Source organism: Larimichthys crocea, chromosome I (assembly GCF_000972845.2).
Source record: "Larimichthys crocea isolate SSNF chromosome I, L_crocea_2.0, whole genome shotgun sequence".
NCBI lineage: Eukaryota > Metazoa > Chordata > Actinopteri > Sciaenidae > Larimichthys > Larimichthys crocea.
Genome location: NC_040011.1, coordinates 37,970,650 through 37,988,153, shown reverse-complemented (window position 1 = coordinate 37,988,153; position 17,504 = coordinate 37,970,650). Strand labels below are relative to the sequence as shown.

General features: G+C 40.5%; 1 protein-coding gene across 2 annotated transcripts in view; it reads left to right on the top strand.

Moving 5' to 3' along the window:
* The window catches only part of nlgn3a (neuroligin 3a), a 121,059-nt gene that overhangs the window by 12,319 nt on the left and 91,236 nt on the right, over positions 1-17,504 (top strand). For both annotated transcript variants that reach the window (XM_027281401.1, XM_010736195.3), the window contains 2 exons: positions 15,363-16,101; positions 17,176-17,235. In XM_027281401.1, the coding sequence (XP_027137202.1) occupies positions 15,630-16,101; positions 17,176-17,235 (532 nt within the window). In that variant the 5' untranslated portion in view covers positions 15,363-15,629. The remainder of the gene's footprint in view (positions 1-15,362; positions 16,102-17,175; positions 17,236-17,504) is intronic.

Sequence of the window (17,504 nt, the reverse complement as noted above, 5' to 3'; positions counted from 1 at the left end):
GTTTCCATTTTTTTAGTCTTTTCTTGATTTTTATGACTAAGCAATATATCTTTTAGGTCTATATCTGAAATAAATAATTGAACAGAAGACTTTTTCTTTGCTTTAGTGCATCAGAACTGTAAAATATATAACAGGAGCACTGCCAAACTGCTACACATCATTCCACTTTGATTAGCTGTTGAAAAATACCTAAAGGAAAGTCATTAGCGAGCATACAGAAACTTACACACTGCACTCGAAGACTCCTCCGGGGTTCATTCTAATGATACCCACATGATTGGTCCAGTAGATCCATGATCACTGTGTAAAAAGGAATCCAGCGCTGACCTAATAATTTATATTGCTCCCTGTATTTCCAACTGTGCGCTCTGAAAGAAGACATTAGGAAGTAGCGAATGAAGAGACCTTATCACAAAAGACATTCAAAATGTGACATATTTCCTCGGGGATAATTGTGCTTCCTGTCTTGGTGGCCCACTTTTCCTTCATGTTGATGCTTTGCTGCACATGAATGACAAACAACTGCATCACATGTAAAAGTCTTTTTAAGTCAAATCCATTAGTAGGGGTCCCAAGCAGAGGACCGTGAGACCAGAATATCCTCTATTGAGAAAAAAAGTTTAGTTTTTGCATTTAATTGTTCAGCACAGTGTGAAAGGACTTGTCAAACTGGGTTAAATTAAGATCCTCATGTTCCCTTTTAATCTGAGACTTGCACTCCATACCCACGCAGAAACAAAATGCTGCTAAAGATAAAAAGCAACCAAAACAGTAGGGCATGGATATAGTGGTGAATGGCTCATAGAGGATATTTATGTAATCTTGGGGCACCAGGGCTGACTCAAACCCGACTCAGAGCCGCTGTTGAAGAGAGAGGCCCAAGGACAGTAGCAAATTTTCTAAATCCCTGGTAGACACAGAAAGTTAAGACATGCAGTGTTGCAATAAAACAAAGCCCAACCCATTTATCTGAGCATCCCACACAACCCCTGGCCCAGATTTATAGCCCCGGGCATCCAGAGCTACCAAATCTTCTGGCAGCCACTGCCGCAGATATTGATAGGAAGTGCGAGAATCCCACCATGGAATTTTGAGCTGTAGGAGCCAAATTTCCCAAAACATGAGTTGTCCCTTAGTGATTTAGAATCAAACACCAACAGTCTATGATATAAAAGGTTATGTTATATAATTGCATTGTAATTTGGGATAAATTGTTTCTCATTGATTTTTGCTGTTTCTCTGAACTTGTCTAGCTAGTATCTCGTGCTATGTGGCATTATGGGTTTATGGATTGTTTGACAAAACCAGGTCTTTGATGAGCATTTGTACCCTCCGGAGACAGAACACAGCCGCTATTCCATCAAGAGCAAAATGCCTGTTTGAAAACAAATAAAAACGGGCCCGCTCTCATCATTAGATCTAAGGCACTTAATCCTGCACAGGCAGCTCCCCTCTTCCACCGAAAACCTTTTCTCTGTATCCATCACATATGGATTGCAATCGTGGAGTATGTCTGCATACCAAGTTGCAGAAGTTGATCCCGTGGAGTTAAAGGGCAAGCTCTGCCATCAAATACATTTTTAGGATAGCCCCCAGGGTGTGGATACAGATTCTTTTTTTAATTATTCACAAGATAAAAACTGAGATTCATGGATTATGGTGGTGAAAGAAGATAGAAAAGAGCATTCATCGTAACAACAAATGCCTCTGTTCCTGAAATCTTAAAGCATTGCAGTTTGCTGTTGTCATATTATCAAGCTTTGAATAAAAGCTGGGTTTTATTCCTGCTGAGTGAAAACTTTGTCTTGATTTATCTCAACACTTTGTTGCGCTTCGAACTCATAAAACACGAAAAGGACAATACAAATCACCCACGTAAATGCAAAAGGAAACACACCTACGCAGGCCAGTATTTATGTGAGCCAGGCTTTCTGTTCACCACAGGGGTAAATATTGATAATAGGGGACATGCCATTTAGGCTCCTGGGGCTTTGCTTTTAGTGTCTTTGAAAATTGCGGGAAGGCCTTGTTGTCACATGACATTTTACAGCAGGCATGGAGGCATTTCCATTGTTGTGTTTGCTCCTCACAGAAGCTTCAAGGCTCCTCAGTTAGGAAACAACAATGGCCGCGTTGTTCTGTCTAATCCACGCTCATGCCTGGTAAAAGGAACATAAAACTCTCTTCTCTCTGCGAGCCCCTGCTAGTTGCACTCGTATCTGTGCAGTTCAGGCACAGAGGAATAGTTCTCAAAGTGTCATCGTTTAGGGCATGGTTTGGATGTCAGCAGCCAAATGAATAAATAATGTGCCCTCAAGTTGGATTTGATGTAGCAGGATCTGATCTGATATGACTTTTCACTAAAGCTAGCTACCGTCCAGATGTTGGAGGAAAACCCCTATTTTCTCTCCTTCAAGTTGCTAATGAAACATGGAACAGGCAGGATGTTGACAGTCGCTCCACTGACAAAAACATTAGGAAGACGGTTCAGAAGACGAAGACTAAAAATATGTTGTTTTTATAAGAGCAAACTGATTTGAAAGTGCTGCTGTGTTGAGCGTAATTCGGATGTATAATTGCATGTAGTGTATGAGCACATATACAGTCTATCTACAGCATGCGTTGTCACTGCCTTGGGCATCTTTGGTGCAATGTAGGCTCAGAATAGGAAGGCAGATACAGTAGTAATGGCTCATAGTGCGTGTTGTGTGCAGTTTTTGAGGAAGTGCAGACAACCCGAGGCCAAATCTGCCTGCAGTGTTTGGACATGGCCTACTTCTAAGCGTGCAGTCATTAATGTGGTCTTCTACCCTGTTTAAAGTACACAAATGGGAATTTAATTCATACCCAGAGTTGCATATGCAGAGTGTCTCTACTGTGTCTTTTCATCCTTCTACATTAAGCGTCTATACATATGATGTGAATAAAATACAATGGACTTTAGAAAGTGGTGACAGCCTGTGCGTGTGTGGCGTCTTGCTGTATGACCTTGAGTACCCTGAGTAAGCCGCAGTGTCTGAGGATGTGTGTGTTCTGTACCGGAGTGGCCCACTCGTGTCTCATGGACTTTGTAGTGCCTGTGTGTGTTTGAATAATGTCCTGCAGGAGACACTCTAAGTGCAATGTCTAGGACTCAGGCGTCAGCAGTAATATCAGGGCAACCTCTCCTCTTCTCTCTCCTCTGTGTGCAACGGCATGGGGGATATTACAGCATTAGAACGCATGAATTATAGCCATATTGTTAGCTCAATGTCAGGGGACACAAATGTGTTTCTGGTACCTCCGTGGCATCAGTCAAAAGCAAGAGAGAAGGAGAAATGGGGATTATGAAATGTGTTTTAAGTATATCCCTGTGTGCACTGTTTTGGACTCTTTGGTGATAAATTTAAGCCAATTTTGCTGAATAATGCTATGTTGAATTAGGGTGCCGCATTTGTCACAAACCGTTGTGAGCTTAATGCTGCTTCTTTCTTTGATCTGAAGGCAGCTGTGGTATCACAGAGGTACGACTTAGTATTCAGTATCATAGGGAAAGGATCTGTGAGTTTCCCCAAAGACAGGGGAGGGAGAAAAAAAAAAAAAAGAGAAAAGACCAACCGGTGCAATAACATAGGATGCATTACCTAATAGATTTGGCAGAAATACAGAGTTCAGGGTGGTCTGATAAAGCTGGGTTACAGTACTTTAATCAATCACTAAGAACACGAGCCAATTTAGGAAGAAGCCTGACATTCAAGATAGGCTTTCAGACAGGATTAGAAATAGTGAATGGAGAATAGACATATCTGCCAGGCTGAGCCAAAAGGACTGTTGTCAGGAGACAGTGTTCCCTCCTCAATGTGTGATATTGAGGCATGTCACTGCCTCCCTCCACCCCCACAAAACCAATCTCACCCTCCTCCCTTTATATTTGGAAAGTCACATTCTGTCCTCTTGGCCTCGCCCCACAGTCGCACTCGTTTCGTGTTTTCGGAGAATGCAGATGAGTATAAGTAACAAGACAACGTTAGTCGCCTCTGTTGTTCACTCGCTCCCTTGAAGAAAGGGCACCGTCATTTAAAATGTCCCTCGGAGCTCATCATCGTCTCTTTGACCTGACTAATAATAACTGAATATCAATGTGAACATGCAATAAGCCGAGGAAGATGGCTGCTTTTCTAAACTGACAACTGGGAGAGTCACTGGAGGAAAAACAGCTGCTTTCTTTCCCTCCAGGGCATCTTTCTAGCATTTTTTTTTTTTACCCAGACTGTTTATCTTATCTCAACACTTAAATAACTGAACGCTACAATCTTTGTCAAAATCGAAGGATAAATCTGACTCTATCCTCAAATTGTCAAATGAAATTAGCTATTTCCCAAAGCTTCAGGAATCCCTGGAGCCAAGAGCTTGGTTAGCCCCTAGCTCCAGCCTTATAGCTTGAGCAGGATCAATGGGGAAAGCAGCCAAGGGCTGTGATGGTGCTGGATAAGGGGATGGTTCAGCTGTGGTGATTGATATCACCTCACTAATCCTTCTACATCTCCTCTAAATCCACCTGGCTGCAGCTCTGAATGAGCCTGTAATGTGATGAATTAAGATGTAAATACTCCAACCGCATTTACATTCCCGATTGTCATGTTTTTAAATGCAGATTATTTATCACTGGACAGCAGTCGGATTATATTTCTTTGATATTTTTTTGAAGCTTTTTATTTGCATTCTTGGATGTGTGCTTAGGCTTTCCTAATATGACATAAATCTATAAATAAGCTAGAATACATCTCAGAATACGTTCCACGGGTAACTTGTCTCTGAAATGTCAAAGATTGTATGTCATATGGTCCCTCTGAATATTAAAGCACTATTAATTACCTAAACGCTTCTTATTAGTGACTGATAGAGGCCATGTGGTGCAGCATGTGTTTGTTTGGTCTTTGTTTACGCGATGAAGATGAAGGTCACCCCCTCATTAGTGCAGCAGCGTCTTTTTTGATGTTGTGATATACATAGTAATCAAGTGTAGCTCGCATCGTTGTTTACTGTTGACCTTTAGTTAAAAGCACGTCACTCAGGTCAGTTTGAAACTTAATTATGTTCCCATAAAACTCCAGGCATTGTGTACAGTGGACAGACCACAGTTAATCTGTTGTCATTAGGTTACTGTAACCCTCCCTCTGTAAATAGGACCCGCGCCATAATGCTCATGAATCCATTATGCCTTTTAGATGATGTGGGTTTCGCCATGTCAAGCACGCTCGTGTACATCTCGGCTCTCAGCTATGTATTCAGAAATCCTGCTTGTCACACAACAATACACTTTGGCACCTCTCACTTTGCTGCAACTACCAGGAATTTGCATGTCAATGGTATTATTCTACCACTGTGCTTTTTGGCATTTGTGAATACTCTGCAAGGAAGCCAGGCAGTCGAGGTCTTTGAAAAGAAACCTTAGAATAATGTTGGGCGCCGCTGCGTTCATTAACATGTTATTTTCTCAAAATTCATCCCGGCTTAATTGATCATCAATCACAATTAAGGACTGTTAGGCATATGATTCAGGCCAGTTTTAAAAGAACATGCAGACGCCTCAAGGGAAAAGGTGAAACTACAAAACTGCTGTATATGATGCAGCAGAGTTACGGAAAAGGCACACTGTGATACTTTTAGATCAGAACAAATTAATTAGTTCCCGTTCTTACAATGAGTCTAGAAGTCTAACACCATATTTTACCTAAATGTAGACTACCTCTATGTTTGCACATTGCTGTAACTGCTGCAAATTCTAAGGCACCTAATGCATTATTAGCTCATTAATTTTACAGGCGGCATCTGGGTCATGTCAGTGCTGGGTATATGTATGATTCTGTGGAGCCCTTTCACACCGAATGATAAAGCTGACCTTTCAGTTTTTACTGAGAACCGCAGCCTACTTACCTTAAATTAAAGCTGTTATTTAGCTTATTAGGCCATGGGAAGATTCATTTTCTCAGCATACTTACAGTATATATTGTAAATGCACACATATACGGATACATATGCAAAAGGCTATTGCATTTCACAGTGAAGCTCCAACAAGCATTCCTTTTATTGCAAAGAAAATTTAATTAATGCCACATTCTTTTGGACAAGTTGATCTGGATTTTTAATCTTTGTCTGCAGAAAACATAATTCAAAATGCAGTGGATGAAAGTGGCGAATTACATGCACTCACTTCACTGCTTTTGAAATGGTGCATAGCTAAGTGTTGTCCTCAGGATGATCAGCTCTTCAAAGGACTGGCTTTGTATGGTTTATGAGGATGCTTCTCTGTGTGTTTTAGTTTCTGTAATGGGGGTTGGTGGGTGGTAGGGACATTGCAACAGCAAGAATTAATTTTCTCTATCCCTAGCAGTAAATGTCCACCAAATTGTAGACATTAAATTAGTAGTAGTAAATTACCCACATAATCCTAGTTTTAGGTGTATATTGTATGCTATTCATCGCAAAGGCAATCTAAATCATGCTATCATGGGGACTATTCTTCTGGCCCAGAGGAACTGTTTTGTTCCCTTTAAATAATTGTTCACCAATGTGGGTTACTCTTAGTTGCATATCTGCATTTAATACTAGCTCTGCAAATGGCTTATTCAGGCCAAGGACAACTCCATAGCCTCTTTAACCCAGAGTAAAATAGTCAATACTAGCCATAGGAGCTGATCCATCTAAGATTTTTTAATGCAGTGCCAATGAACCTGGGAACCTGATTGCGAGAGATCAAGTCCCTGTTGTAATTGCCAGCTAGACCTCAATTAACGCACAGCAAACCTGCAGTTCAACTCTATATGTTTGCTTTAAGAAAAGTGTTTCCCTCACTCCAATTCCTTTCAGTTCTTTGGTGGTGCTGATCCACTTGGATCAATTTTCAATACGCTGCATATTGTTAGATACATTACTTAAAATGACATACATTAAGCATTCAATAGGGAGTTTAAATAGGAAATAACACATTTATCCCAAATGATACCCTCATTAATCTCACACTGTAATCAATCAGTGCAAATATAAGTGAGTTTTCTTCTCAGGCAGTAACTCTGATAACTGGTGGGGAGCTTCGTGACAAGCAGCATTTAGACCAAGGAGTGCAGCAGGAGTAATACACAGCAGTTCACATTTGAAGTGATTGTCATAAACTTTGATTTGCTTTATATACGTAGTGCCATGCCAGCGCTGTTCAGGTTCCTTGCACTTGCCTGAATTTTATTAGGGATGCATCCCAGAAGGCTAAAAATCCATCCTCCTTTCCACTGTAAGCCAGAAATTGATGTTAGTGCTGCCATGTTATACGTGCTGTCCTCACAGTGAAGGAGATGAGAGGAGCTGCTAGAAATATCTGCTGAATTCTCCTTGGTATGCTCGAGTGTATCCTCTCTCAGAATTCAATCATGTTCCACATATGCTCACCAAGTCCAATCAAATGTTTTGCTTCTTCAGAGATATAGCATGATTTGACCAACGCAACATTAAGGAAAGATATCTATGTAAGGTATACACTGAATATCTGATTCGCTGAACAGTGACACTGATAATACGCATGATAAAAATACTGTCTTGGATTTTTACTATGTCATGATAGTACACAGTCGCCATAGGAAGTCTACAACCATGCTAACGGCTCTTTGAAGCTGTGCTTAGGCATGGCAGTGCTTTAAGCTGAATTTAAAAGTCAGCATGCTAACATGCTAGCAATGCTAACACTCGTTTTCAGCAGATCTACTAGTTACCATCTTCACCATATATCGGTTTAGCATGTTAGAATATCAACATTTGCTAATTAACACTAAACACAGTACAGTACAGCTGAGGCTGATGGGAATGTCACTAAAGAACATTCATTTGTTTAATCATAGGAATACCCATTGAGAGCAGAGAAATTTACAACAATACGCTGCAAATACATAATCAAAATAAGATACAGTAAAAAGTGTAAAAACCACATTCTTATGCAAAGCATAAGTTCAGCACAAACACAAGACAAATGACTTACAAAATAAAAGAAAACGCAAAGAAAAACAAAGTAAAACGAGTAAATTACACAGGAAAAAACTGGTGCATGCATTAAACAAAACATTGTTCATCAGACACTTAAAATGTTCTAAGGATAAAGATTTTTCTAACTTAAGGGAGTCCTGAAGTTTATTCAAACAATGAAGAATGTAAAGGTGAATGTAGTTCACTCCAATTCATTCCAGTTCTTTATTCATAAATGGGATATCCAATGTAATGCCGTCTTCTGAGTCTTAAAATTACTGATAAATAATTTCAAGTATGCTTTAAATGTTGTTTCCTTTGAGTGTTAAATGATGACCACCCTACCTTCTCATAGAGGGTACAGCAATACATCTAAGATTACTGTGAAGCACATACACATCAAGTGCCCTGATGGTTTTGCAGCAAAAGGAAACTTTGGTCTGATGGTGGTGTTAGGAAGAGTAAGGGGATCTTTAAAGTTATTATTATTCATCCTGAGGAGAACAGAACTTTCTGTACCAAATTTCACCACAGGAAAATCTTACAGTTAAGATATTTCACTGAAAATCACAACCAGTGCCTTGTGAAAAGTGAGGTTTTATGGCAACCCATCCAATAAGCTTGGGGATTTCTACTGACCAAGTGACCAGACTGGCTTTGCCACCAGGGCCACACTGCTAGAGTGCCTAGAAAATCCCCAAGATTGATAGTATATGTATGTCCTATTCCATGGCTGAGAACCCATGTAATGTAACAACATAGTTATCTAATAGGAAATGGTCTGTAATGGATGATGTGAGAGATGATCTAGAATAAACGCAATGGCCCAGTTTTAATTAGATTTTCCTTGTTTATGGTCAATGATCTGGTCATTTCTGAAGATATGAAAGAAGCCACCCTTGTCTTATGCCCTTTTGTTAGCAACGCTTTGGAGCTGTGTTGGCAGGGTGATAGAAATTGCACACAAAACATGTCATCAAGAGAACAGATCCCACCTTGCAAATGGCATCTGTGGGAGTACGGGTAATGAGTATGCCATGTGTAAAGCCTTAATGTGTTTACATATGGTTAGATTAGAGACGGACCCAATACATGCCCCTGTGGTTTCTCAAAAAAAAAAAGAAAACCCTGAAGAATTCCTGTGGGCTATTTGAGTGATTAGCTACTTTCTGTCTAGTGTCTAGTGGGACTCTGCAGTGGATCAATAGGACTTAGGATGATGAACTGTTGGGGAAATTTCTTTATTTATCATTTTTTAAACGTAACCTCCTCAGTCTTTTTCCATCTAATTGAATCAGTTAACTTTGATTAATATACCTGTAGCCCCACATATTGTTTCACATATCATATTACTGCCCAAACCCTATCTGACATGAACACCCAGTCAAGAGAAAGTGAGGCAATATAGATTTAAGAATGGGTCCACTGCCTCGACTTATAGCTTTAAGACTTCTAGATCAAATCTGTCCCCATCATTTGAGTTACAAAGAACAAACACTTGTTTCAAGCACCGTCAGCAGTTAACAGAATGGCCATTATTTATTTGCCGTGCAGCTACAGAATTCATCTCAACATGTACTCACCTGGAATCTGTCTTTATTTGGCCTGCCAAGCTCACCTCTCCATGTTTCCTCGGCCGTTTGGCTGCTAAGGATACTCACGGCAGCATTTATCCAGCAGCCAGTAGAAGGGGTGGAGACACAGAGCTTAGCAGGCGGCCACAGCAGCGGTGCCGTCATCCCTCACCGTCTCCCTTTTAGTTCTTTAGAAATATGTCAGCATCACCGTGGTGATTAGCAGTCAGAATGTGCTGCATCTTTGTCCTTGATTTAATGCCAAATCTCCTAAGTAATAATGACTGCACAGACTCTGTGTCTGATGAAAAAAAAAGCAAAGGAATAGAGTGGGCCCTCATCCCTCCCTGTTACAGAGGCACTGGTTCCCAGCAGGAGCTTTATGATGCTGCGGTTTGGTTTTGACATTTCCTGAATGTTGTTTCTGAAACATGTCAATCTCTTTGATTTAATATGGCATGCTGTTGTTCGTGAAGCCCAGGAGCTTATATGAAGCTCGTGCCTGCAAGGAAGAGACAGGCAGCATGTGTGTACATTAATTATTGATTTTGGTGTGTTGAAATCCATGTTGGGCCTATATGCAATAAACACGTGTATGCAAACAATTTGCAGATACATTTTCCAATTATTGACACATGTTGAGGCCAGAGAGCAAGCTTGTCTCAAAATGGAGCCTTCGCACTGATTTATATTGGTGTCTTGCTGGAGATAAATAATTAAAAAAAAGATACTAAACTAAGTTTTTTGCCGTTGCCTCTCGCATTTTAATGAGTCAGCTGAGGTAATCACACTGGTACATGCGTTTCTGTCTTCTGGTTTCTGTCTTGTTGCCCGTCTCTTATTGTTTTCACAATGTCACATACGGCCTTAGTTATATTGAAACAGCACCAGAAGCATTTGTAATCACTGATTACACTCTCTCAGGTCAGGACTGCGCACTTCATTTGAAGTTAGATGTTCTGGAGGACTAATGCAGCTTTGTGAATGCCTTTGTTGCAGACTAGCTACTATAATAACAGAGTGGGGAGAGTCACAAGCTCCATCTACTCAGAACTCTTATTGGTTCCTTTTTTTTATCAGAGTCCATTCAGCCTCTCTCTAAGGGATGTCGGGGCGTAGGAGTACATTTGGCTCTGTGCTCAGACTTTTATTGCAATGCAGAGATCTCTCCGCTGTTGGAGAACAAAGGGTCTTCTACAGTAAGTGTACCCGGCTGTGGGCTCTGACCAAAATAAAAAGGAATAAAGTCTATGTATTTTATTTCAAATATGGGACATGTATGTGGGCAACTCATGTTGTACTGGTAAGGTGCTTTTAAATAATGATAAATGGGGATTGGACCAGCAGAATTTAACATGTCCTATTAATCAGGGACCAGAGAATTGGGGAGGAGAGTGTTTAACGGCGTGTACTTGGTGGAGTGCCGTCTTGCATTAAGGGCTAATAACCTCTCTTAGACTCAGCACAGCATCCACCCACCCACCAACCCCTCCCTCCATCACCCCCCATCACCCCAGTTGTATTTATTATGGGCTGCAAGGCCACGGTGATGAGACGATCAATATTTCTGGGATGATGAGGGAGAACTCATGCAATCTCTCTCTCGCTCTCTGTTCCTCCCTTGGCAGTGCTTCAGCAGGTAGAGAGATCAAAGCAGAGAGGACCTCTGAGATGCTGTTGGAGGGGAGACTGATGAAGTCCTCTGTGCTGTGTGTCCTCTAAACACACACACTCCATCACACTGTCCTATGTCCTTGCTATGTCCTGATTAAAAAGTTTGACCTGACGTATTTTATTTCCACTGGAATTAGTGTTATCACACTTATTCTGGAGCCGTGTGTACCTAGATCTAAACAGAAAAAGGCTTCGGTTAAATTATGAATTGAAAATATTGTGTAAATGGGGGGGAAAGTGCCTTTTTTTAAAAGCTCCTCTGGGCAGAGATCATTCTCTGTTCAGGAGATCAATATGTGGAAGTCTTTAACCACAAAACCCACAATGGATTATAAATGTCATCAATTTGAACAGGACAGTTTTTGATGTGGGATACGACATAGTGACAGGTCATCAGGTGACTTTTGTAGTTTTTTTTTATTTTTATTTTTTTATGATACTGCCAGTTTATTAGGTACAGTTAAAACTAATGCACTCCACTCAGGAAATCCCACCTTTAGAAATGTACAAAGTCACAGTGTATTTGTGTTCCTATTTCAATTTCTCCCAGATGAATGTAATGATCTGGGTTGAAGTTTGGTCTAAGTTTGACCTGACTGACAGGTCTAAATACTACAGTACCGAGGAGCCTTGGCTGCTGTTGCTATGGAGACCAAAACACTGCACAGTAGTTACTAAATTCAACCATAGTTGACCCTGATTTTAAGTGAATTAATTCAAGATCTAGATTGCCTTTTCAGTTAACAGAACTTTAGACTCCGTGGCTGAATGCTGAAAAGCACCTTGGGAGTCGTAGTTAACACCCATCTCTAAGTCTTTATAAATGTAGGGTTGTATTTTTTTGTTCAAACAACCAGATATTTTCTTAATCTTTTTTTCACTGATATTTTAGCCGGGAGAGTTTCATGCAAAGCCAAGTTGTAGAAGTGCTCTGGTTGTCGGTCACATAATCATGTCTATGAGATGAATTGAACTTTTACTGCTTGAATCTTCCACTGTATTGAAACTGTTTTAGAGGTTTAACTAAAGGATCATTTTGCCGTAGTTTGTTTGTAGTTTTGTTGAGTTGTATTGCATTATACTAAAAGCTTCCAAAAAGTTTCCAATATTTAATCACTGATGTACTGAAAATAGGTTGGATTTATATTGCTAGAAATGGAGTGGACATAAATGGAGAGACCAAAATGTTAGACACCCCTCTCAGTGTAATATAATTCAACAGCACAACACATTACAGTCTCTAAAATAATCATGAAGTGTAAACACACCTGTCTCAAACTGTTTCCATATTATCACCTCCATGTAGGTATTGAACACAATTAAATTTAGAAACGTGTAGCTAATATTCTGAGTGTATTACATTACTTGTTTCATTTTATGTTTGTAGGTGTTTTCTTGTTTAGCAGTGTGTATTCTTACAGTATCAAAATCTTTTACAGTAGCTGATTCTGTAAATTTTGTAGTACGTGGCATTGATCGATGTTATGTACTTGTCTTGTATCAAAACTAAACAGGAATGAATTACTTTCCTAAATGTAGTTCACAAAATCTTTAAACGCGGGAATCAGGCGGAAATGTGTGCTATGTTTTTGGTTTCTGCTACAGTGATCCACAGTGAGCAGGGAAGGGTCTGTGTCAGTGTGACTTTTCTAGCATTTTAAAGCCTCTGCCAGCCATTGGCCCCTCAGCAATGCATGCCTTTTAGTCCCCAGATTGGATATGGATGTTTTTTCTTTCTCTCTCTTTTTTTCTTTCTTTTTGGAGCTAGTTTTTTATAGAATGAAGACATTCATCTATCACATAAAAACTGGGACGTTCCTTCACAACAAGGAAACAAATATTATTATTAGGTGTCCATCTCCACAAAACAATATTAATTTCTTCTATTATGCTATAGTGGGTTGAGAAGTAGTTATCATTTTCCTTATATATATATCTCCAATATACCTATATACCTCCAATTTGTCCACAGCCTCTCCAGCATAATGGCTCCAACAAACCAGACCCAGACACGATATGTATATATATATATATATATATATATATATATATAATAATATCTATCTATATAATATAATAGATATATATATATATATATTTTATATATATATATATATACTGGAAAAAGATACAGATGGATGGATGTTTTCTTTTCATCAAATTATTTTCTATTTATCAACCTTCACGCCTGGTGGAAATCTGTGTCTGACTGTGAGTCACAGTACATAATGCCCTATTTTGAAAGTATCTAATCTCTTTTCAATGCAACCCAAAACATTGCTTTAACGGTACAAAAGATTGCAAAAGATGTCCTTCCATTAACTGATGGTAACTAGGACTGAATCAACCCACCTTTTAAAGCCACCATAATGCAAAGATGGATCTGTGTGCTATTGGCATGGCCCTTGATATTTAACTTGGCCCTCTCCCTTTCCCCCCACACACTCAGTGTATTAGAGGAGTCTCTGGAATTAAATTTTGTTCAGGCTGTATCCATTCTGTATTCTAATGAACTAATATCTGTAGTTGGGCTGTACGATATTAGTTTTTAAGATTTGGCAGGATAGGACCACTTTTGTGTTTTGAGCCTAATTCTGGGTCATTTCTCCTGCCACATATATTTCATTAAAAGTTTATCTAACATCTAGGTAATGGGTCATTTGGCTCATGAGCAGTAACCAAAAAGAAATCCAGGTAGCACAATACGGATGGCTTTTCATGTGTTTTCCTGTAGCAGGTGCTCGGCGTGTCTCTATGCAGAATTGTACACCACACACACCTCACAAGTATCAGTGAATCTGAGCTCATCTGCAGTATTTACAAAATTTACTGTATATGTGCGTTTTTTTTTTATATGAAGTGAGGGCTTCCTCAGACTTTCTGCTGATCCACAGCTACAGAAAATGGGAATAGCTGCTGAACGATAACAGCACCTCCAGGAACGTCAGGATTGCTTTCTCTCAGTGGTTAGTGGCCCTCCACCGGCTGCTGATACATTATAAATCATTTACACAGTCATTTTGGAATGCAATATCCTCCTCTAAATGCTGCCTTTTCTTCTCTATTGTTATTAGAGCGCACACTGCAGTAGGCGCACAAGGCTGAGGGGGACCCTAAGCCACAGAAATTGAAATTGATCAGGCAGTGTGGGAAGGTCTTGTCATTGGCACCTGTGCTTTAACCCATGGGACTGTAGATTAGCATTTACAGTGCTATCACTGGAGGCACCCGTGCCGCCTGTAGCTACATCCTCCTCTGGTCCTTTTTCTGCTCATCACAAACAGTGATCTCTTGTAATAGCAACCAAGGGAGATGAAATTTGAATTCTACCTTGTTCGTATCTGTACCAAAGGGAGCTGTAGGGAAAATGCTGCATAACATTACGCAGGACATGAAATTTTTATCATGTTATTATGTTACTGTGCATGACACTTGCTGTTGGGTTTTAGCGGTGCTCCTCTTGTAAATAGGCTTACTCAAAGGAGACGTTCATAAATCAAACAAGCCTCTCTTAAAATAAGGTTTTGCTTCAGTTTATCTGAGGCTTCAGCAGTCTGTAGTAGTCAAATCAAGCGGTATCACACAAAGTTACAGTTTTTAGTACAAAATTCATTGTGACTGTCTTTTTAGCTGCAGCTCAACAGGGGAAAAAATAATTTTTTCACAAAGCTGTGTATCACTTCAAATGGAAAAACGTTAGGAAGGGGTCTCTTAATGGCTAGTATGAAAAGAAGGATTGATTACAGCGAGAAAAAAATGTTTCAAGACAGACTTTTAAAAATAATTGTCAGCTCATCTCTTAACTATTATTGTAACGTCGGCCTTTGAAGTAGAAAATAATTACCTACTGACAGTTGATGCTTTAAACATTTCACTTGTTAGCATTATTAGGCACATCTTGACAAGTTGCCTAACACTTAATTGCGATATCCAAGTCAAAGGCAGGTTCTTGATTACGTGGATTGATGATAGCAGTAAGGGCTCTGTCATGTTTATGTGAGCAGTTTTATGTCAGGACAGAAAAAGGACTCCACAAGTCAATAAAAATGACTGACTAAAAAATGGGAGCAAACTGGTGGGCTGTCAGGGAAATATCATAAATTTTCCTGTCTTTTTCTCTTGCAGCACGGGATAGAAGATCTGACGAGCAGGAGAGAAAGAGAGAGAGAGAGAGAGAGAGAGGACGGTGAATAAGGACCTCGCTGCGGAGAGGAAACTGCATCACTGTGACTGTTTCTTCTCGCCTGTAAGCCAGCAGGCTTCCATATTGCAGCTGATGACTGTCCCTCAGGTGGCTGGACTGCTGGGCTGAGCGGGAAGCCTGTGTGTTTGCTGAGGGCTTGCCCCGGCGTGTATGTTGGTCACTTGCAGTTGCACTCGCTCACAAGGACCATGTGGTTTTCTCCAAGGAGAAGTCGTCTCCCCTCGCAGAACTGGCATGGTGCCCACAGTTGCACCGATTTCAGCCTGTCCTTGTGGGTATTAAGTTTTTGTTGGTGCTTTGTGGCCGTGAGAGGTCAGAACTACCACCCCACTGTGAACACGCAGTATGGGAAACTCCGAGGAGTGAGGGTGCCCCTGCCTAGTGAAATTCTGGGGCCGGTGGACCAGTATCTGGGAGTTCCGTACGCCGCGTCCCCAGTGGGAGAAAAACGCTTCATGCCCCCGGAGCCTCCTTCCTCCTGGTCGGGGATCAAGAACGCTACTCACTTTGCTCCTGTCTGCCCCCAAAATATTCACAATGCTGTGCCAGAGATCATGATGCCAATATGGTTCACCTTCAACCTGGATATAGTTACTACTTACATACAGGATCAACACGAGGATTGTCTTTATCTAAACATCTATGTTCCGACTGAGGATGGTGAGTGTGTCGAGTAAACAGGGTGAAAACCAAACCTCTCCTCTTCTATTCTGTCTCTGCCTTCCTTCTCGATCTGTCTTTCCTCTAAGATTTTGTGTCACCTCTGTATTTTGCGCGGAGCATGACCTGTTGTCTGGCGCATGCCGTGTCCGTGTCCATCATCTCAACCTCCCATCTTGACTTGATCTTTCATTTAGTCTTTTCATCAACTCTCCCCTCCCATGCCACTGTTAGAGGTTCCTCTTTTGATGACTAAATGACTTATTAATATGACTCAATAAAAAAAAAAAAACTAAAAAAAAAAAACTAATTATACAAGGAGCAGATTGGAAAATACTTGGTGCACCTTCCTACCCTCACTGTCTTGACTGTTCTGGGGATATTAGTCATTAGCGATTAGTAGCCTGCTTCATAAGTGAATGATCTACTATTGTAGGGTTGGTGAAATATTCTGTCTGGTACACGAGAGGCCTGTGGCATCAGCCTGACCTATGTAAGACCCTTTACTCTCCTTGCTTCATCCAGTTTGTCCTTGTACAAAGCTGAAGGCTGGTTTTGTGCAAAAGTCAAACAGAGATTGGGCTCCACCATGACTAAAAGTTTTAGATTCTTTAGTTGTTAACTCTAAATGGCCCCCATTATCTCACCACTTTAAGGAGACCCACACAGGAAAATGGGCTTGAAATGCTAAGTGCTCCGAGAATCAAACGGTCAATGTCAAATAACACTTTCACTTATCAGATTACAATATGAATTACAAAACTTTGGAAAACTAGCCTCTCTGCCTTCTGTGTGGCTGTAATGGGTCTTAAATAGAAGTGCATGTGAATATGGGCTTCCTGTGTCCCAGGATGCAGCAAATTCATTCCACCATTTTGGAATATTTCTGCAGCAACACCCCAGTTACTTTCTCAACAGGTCCTCTGTCGTTCTTGTTGTTGATGATGACTGGGAGGGCGGGAGGAGGAGGGAAAGAGGGTGAAGAGGGGGTCTGACTCAGTCTGAGCTGTTGCATGTCACATGCGATCTTTTCCAGATCTCTGTTATTTTGTAGTTTTTCCATTCATTTTACAGTCAAAAGAATATCCAAGGAATGTGCCAGGAAACCCAACAAGAAAATGTGTAGAAAAGGAGGTATGTAAAAAAAAAAAAAAAATGCAAAAAGAGAGAAAGAAAAAAAGAAAAGCCAACACGGAACGAGAGGAATTGAAAGAGTGAAAGAGAGAGGAGAGTGATGGGTGCATCCTTCCAAAGCCGCCAATATCACCACCTATCAACTCCCAAATCAAAGTGCTAATTGGGATGAACGTGGGACTTGTGACTCAGATCAACCTTGACATGAGTGTGAGAGATGACTGAGTTGGTTGTGCTGTGTCGCTGCGTGGTGTGTGTGTGTGTGTGTG